The 5,978-nt window shown below is 33.0% G+C and overlaps 1 protein-coding gene across 1 annotated transcript; it reads right to left on the bottom strand.

The window, feature by feature from the left end:
• Positions 1 to 1,342: 1,342 nt before the first annotated feature.
• Positions 1,343 to 4,671, bottom strand: LOC106651501. Its single transcript, XM_014370025.2, has 2 exons — positions 4,094 to 4,671; positions 1,343 to 1,904 (listed from the first exon to the last, which is right to left on the bottom strand). The coding sequence occupies exons 1-2, from the start codon at positions 4,368 to 4,370 to the stop codon at positions 1,522 to 1,524; spliced, it is 660 nt and encodes a 219-aa protein (XP_014225511.1). The 5' UTR covers positions 4,371 to 4,671; the 3' UTR covers positions 1,343 to 1,521.
• Between the last annotated feature and the right edge of the window lie 1,307 nt (positions 4,672 to 5,978).

The following is a 5,978-nucleotide window of genomic DNA, read 5'->3' on the forward strand; positions in this document are numbered from 1 at the left end:
AAGAAAGATCAAAAAATTTTATTGGTCAAAAAAGTATTGTACGAAAATATATGGGACCAGTCCATCCAAAATTACAAAATATTTCACACAGAATTATGCTTCCAAGAAGGCATGCTTCTGAGAGGAAGGAATATGATCGTCACATTCGAGCCAACAAGAAAGCTAGAGATCTTGCCCAGTGTATGAGGTGACAGGAATTCAGTCATAAAAAAAGTTACTGCTACCAGACGTCAGCTTGCGTCAAATGTGCAGGGGATCACCTCATCTCAGCTTGCACTATTAAATGAAAATCGAAGGATGTAATGAGAAATGCGTCAACTGCAGCGGTAATCATTCAGCCAGCTACAAAGGCTGCCCAAAAAGAAATCCCCTCCCTTCCCCTCTGAGAGAAAAAGATGCACCCGACTAGAAGAAATACCCCAACCAACGTAGCATCATCTAATGGTTCTTCGCCAAGGAATCTGGGCAAATCAAATCTGTCATATGCTGACGCCTTTTCGGGATCAAGCAGGCCAAGCATGGATCAAGAAATCCCGAATATGAGTCATTTCACGTCAAGTCTCCTAGCGCGGCGCCCGCGCGGCATTATTAATCGAAATTGTTCAATTTGTAACTCGCCAGAAAAGCACCTAAATGCACCCAGAAAAAATATGTGCCATATGATTTTGATAGGAAATTTCCTCAGCTTTCCGATGATGAGGTCAGATTTTCCAAAATTTTCCATTTTCCCCGGAAAAACTTGACATAAACTTTCAAACTCAAATTTCTCAAAAACGGCATTTTTAAGATTTTTTTAAATAGTGCCAATCGAAAGCTGAGGAAATTTCCTATCGATATGCAAGTTTTCAGAGAGTACTTTTGATAATTACTCAATGAAATACAGCGACGAACGTGTAAAAACGTGAGATTTTGCGCCGCGCGGGGTACTGCGCGCGGGAACAGCTGCCGCACGGGCCGAAACTCTGAAAACTTGCATATCGATAGGAAATTTCCTCAGCTTTTGATTGGCACTATTTAAAAAAATCTTAAAAATGCCGTTTTTGAGATATTTGAGTTTGAAAGTTTATGTCAAGTTTTTCCGGGGAAAATGGAAAATTTTGGAAAATCTGACCTCATCATCGGAAAGCTGAGGAAATTTCCTATCAAAATCATATGGCACATATTTTTTCTGGGTGCATTTAGGTGCTTTTCTGGCGAGTTACAAATTGAACAATTTCGATTAATAATGCCGCGCGGGCGCCGCGCTAGGAGACTTGACGTGAAATGACTCATATAAATAAGGTAAAGATGTTGAAAGAAAAATAGACAAGATTTTTTAATTACATAATTTTTATTTACCATAAAAGTAAAAAACAATGGACGGATAGTTTTTTATTTTGCGATTTACAATATATAGTTTTTAACTTACAAAATAAGTGAATGGACGGATTAATTTTTTGTACTACACAATTTTTACATTTTACATATAAAATAGAATGTAAAAGGACGAATTTTTTTTCATGATCTCATATTCAATTATAATTATGATTGAAGTGGAAATCTTGATTGAGATTCTTTCAAATGTTTTCTTTTCTTTTTTTGGATGTATAATTCAGCATAGAAGAGGATTCCAGCAATTAAACCAAGAATACTGCCAATTACTCCTAGTGCAAAAGACCAACCAAAATAGTTATTTTCGTGTCCAGGCATCCATCCGCTTTTGTTGCCATTCATTGCAAAAATAATTACTGCAATGCAACCACTAATGCTTCCAAATATTTGTAGTAGAGCGATTATCATAATCAACCTCAAGTAATACTTTTGTTCTGGATCATAGCATGTACTGTACAATATTATAAGGCCGAGTGATATTACACACGCTAAAAAGCAGAGCGTAGCAAAAAACTGTGTTGCAATCATGAATGCTGAAAAATAAAAAATGAAATATTGTAAATCACAAGTTGATGATCGAAAATAGTATATTATGATACGTGTGACTTAAGCAGGCCATTATTGCACGGCACGGTTAGCACCCGAGCGAAGCGAGGGTGCTAGTGCCGTGGTAAGAACATTTTGTAAAAACACTTCTTCAGAACATCTATCATAAACGTAAACTTGGATGAGATAATCCGACCCATAAGTCACCCTGCACAGACATTCGAATGCCATTTATTTTTCATTTTACGTTATTTTTCGTAATGTTCACCATACAACTACTCATCGGAAGCAATCTGTGGACTCGAATGTCTATGTAGGGTGACTTATGGGTCGGATCGTCTCGCCCGAGGTTACGTTTGTGACCATTGAGGTTCTGAAGAAGTGTACGCGACACTGGTGCTGTAGCTAAAGGGGTTCGCTCTGAATCTTGTTCCAAGTGATCAAAAACACGACTCACCAGAAAACAATAGTATATTACTGCCCTAGACCGCGAAAAACAGAAAAGTCACAGAATACGTGTAGTTAGTGGCCAAGGCGAAGCTGAGGCCGATAAATACGTGCTCTGGGGCTTTTTTTTCGCGCCATAGGCCTGTATACTATTTTTCATACACAGTGGCCCGAAAATCGCTCTTCTCTCTTTGCGCAGCGGCAGGGAAGTAGTCACTTTCGGGCCGCTGCTGTGAAAAAAGGTTTACAAAAACGGCTATATTTCAGTTAAAAATGAAAATTTTGGAATTTAGAAAAATGCTGTGAAAAGGCAAGAAAAAATCCTACTCGAAATTACAATTCAATTCTCTTTTTATTTGAAGCTATATGTATTCTCTTAAAAGATCGGCAAGGTATATGTGCAAAATTAAATATCAATTTTCACTTTTTTAAATATGAATGAATAATAAAAATTCTCTTAGACATGCTTAAAGACAACTTGTGGGTGGACATTTTTTAAAAAATTGTTATGACTTTGGCACATTAGCAATCTTCAAATAGAATAAAATTGTAAAATTCTGCGAAAAACGACTAATTTTATCAGAATGTAGTGTAACAAGTCTTTTTCTGTTGTCAGGTAAAAAATAGTTAAAATAATACCCACTCTTCAGTAGTTAAGCATCAGTAAACACAGTAAACTTAAGTTGAATAAGATTTTTAATGGTACAATGGCTATAAGACTTTTTTGTGATTATGCAAATAAAAATGCAAAGTAAAAATACCTGTCAACAAAAGTTTCAGCTTAGAGGATGGCAAAGCCATAGCCCAAGAAGAGAATTTTTAATTCGGTCTGTATGAAACTTTTTCTAAATACTTCCATAATAAGCTCTATTGCGCCCTTCAGAATATCAAAATTAATTTCGCCATCAAGTTTGATAGAAAAATATTTAATGAAAATTTCATAAAAATGATATTGAAATTTTTTTTGGCCGTCTTCAACATCCATCAATATCATTAATTCAAAAATCCTTTTATTGCAGTTATTTAAACAATGTAATATTTTGCATCACAAAAAATCAATTGATTATTAATCTACAATTATCACATCCATATCAAATGCATTTTAAAAGCATAAAAATAATACTTTAATAATCCAATATAAAGTGTTATGATACTTTCTTAAAATTATGATAAACTTTTGAACTTACTATTTTCAAACAACGCGTGGCACAAATGATTAAATGAATGAATGGATGAATGAATCAATGAATGATAATTGAATGATTTTTTTGAAATATTTTATCTTAAAATATAACATATAAAGTTGCAATTAATATTTTTAAAAATATAAGTATAAAATTGTTTTTAATTTTCCTATGATATCAAATTTTATGCATGATAAAGTGTTTTATTATGCCTTTGCTCTCCATTTACATATTTTATATAAAATGTATAGCTTTAGTCCAACTAAAATAACTGTGATAGTAGAGAAAGCTGTCAGAAACTGAGATCCTCACTATTATACTGTTAAGATGAATTGAAAAAATCTTTTAGTCAATTATAGTTATTAATTGAATCAAGTGAACTTAATTTCAAATTTCAAAATTTTCAACAAATAAATATGATATGCTTAATAGCATCGATTTTTAAGTAACATCATGTATTATATTATTTTAATATATAAAAATGAATGTATGCCACACATGACTAATGGATAACTTGAAATTATAAATATTAAAAAAATACTTACGTGGTAATAGAAAGCCTATTAATTCTGAATATCCTGTGGTAAAAGGATCATAAACCCATCTACAACCAGCAAAATATCGTTTTGGTGCATCTGCCCTGACAGGATCTGGCAGTGATTTAAAACATTGTCTCCATAAACCAATTGTTTCAAGTCGAGAGTTAGTAATCCTTGGATCACTGACAACCCAAGATGATGTAAAAAAAGCTACACAAATGCAAATAAATCCAACTGAAAATATCCCTATCCCAACGTTACCAGCTAAAGATCTTTTCTTCATTTTTACAAATTTTCTTAAGATTGGGTATATTTCAGTACTGAAGTTTTACACTTTAAATTACAATCAACTCTGTCACTGCACAAAATTAGTAATTCATTTTTATAACTAAAATGATTCTCGAATTTTATAAAATTACTTTGAGCTCAATTCGGATAGTCTTGCATGACTGTCAACAGTTCAATGGAAGTAATAGTGCACAGAGTTTACCACGCCCAAGATTGAGTTTGTACCAATTAGCCCCTCAGAGCATGTTTACATATTATATAAAAGTCATGACACGAGCAATCCTGAATCTTTATAGTTCAAAAAATGAGGCAACAAACTTGTAGCGAGTCAAGAGGTTTTCTACAATGACTGTTTAGTAAGATTTCGTCTCCTGCATTACAGACCAAATATAGGCGAGCGGGAGGTCGCCGAAAAACGTCAAGATATGAGATGAACCGACCACGAGAGCTTAGATGATAAACGACATGATTGCTTACGTAAATTTGGTCGCACTGCATCCGAATATTACATTTATTTTTCCCTAAAATGACAGCATCATTGAGAAAAACGCAATTTTCATGAAAAATGCGCAAAAAAATTATTTTAATTTTTTCATGTTCAACTTGCTGTATCTTGTAGAGTTTTTGATATCTTTGATCAAACTTTGCTCAATTGTTTTTTTAACATTAAACAGAGTGGGATTTAAAAAATTAAATAGATGAAAATATATGATTTGTCATGTATTTTTCATTTTTACCTTTACCTTAGGTCTAATTGAGTGAACTTTGACTTAGCGAGCTGAATCACGAGTCACGACTGAACGTTCACATTTAAATCTCATGTGGAAAATCGCGCATGCCAAGTGAACCCCGATCAATGTTCCTCATAGACTACCATTGTACTTGCGAGTTACCAAATAAAATGGAGGAAATTTATTTTTCTACCAAAAAAATTTTAGGAAAGATTCGAACTAGACACCTTTAGAATAGAATGTTTCAAGCTTTGCCACAAAATCTTAAAATCGTTTTTCCAGATACAGCGATTTCAAGCAACATAATAATAACGTATACCTACACGAATTTCGTAATTTCAAAGTTGCTTTGAAATATAGTGTATAATTACAAAATTATTTATTAAAAAGTTTTTATTTAATTTTAAGCAAGATTTATAGGAAAAAAAATTCAGCGACAGTGCTGGAAAATCCAGCTAAAAATATAAAGAAAAATAAATAGCTGAAAACACAGCTAACAATTCAGCTTTATATTTGTTACAGGAAGCTTATTTGTTTCGAATTATATTAAGGACTTTTAGCACTTCAAAAACAATTATATGGATTTTCGAGCTTTCTGCTTAACGTGCAGATTCTCCTTGGATTTAACATATATTGATTCGACGTGGATCATACATACACGAATCGATTTCTCATGAATAAAGTCATATAACATTTACATAAGTTGATTTTTTAAATATCAAAACTAATTTTTATTTTAATACTAAAAAGAAAAAATAAATTGGGGGCGTAGCTACTACGGTATCGTATTATCCACACAACTTTATTAAACTCTATAATTCCATGTTTCTCGTTCCTAAGGTCTCAAAGCATTTTACACATATATGGCTCAA

This window comes from Trichogramma pretiosum, unplaced genomic scaffold, assembly GCF_000599845.2.
Source record: "Trichogramma pretiosum strain Unisexual culture from Peru unplaced genomic scaffold, Tpre_2.0 scaffold9, whole genome shotgun sequence".
NCBI lineage: Eukaryota > Metazoa > Arthropoda > Insecta > Hymenoptera > Trichogrammatidae > Trichogramma > Trichogramma pretiosum.

Bases quoted from the DNA above. Each gene is read 5' to 3' on its own strand.
- LOC106651501 (XM_014370025.2), bottom strand. From the start codon at position 4,370: ATGAAGAAAAGATCTTTAGCTGGTAACGTTGGGATAGGGATATTTTCA. The intron at 1,905-4,093 runs GTAAGTATTTTT...TTTATTTTTCAG, and splicing joins AATAGGCTTTCTATTACCAC to CATTCATGATTGCAACACAG.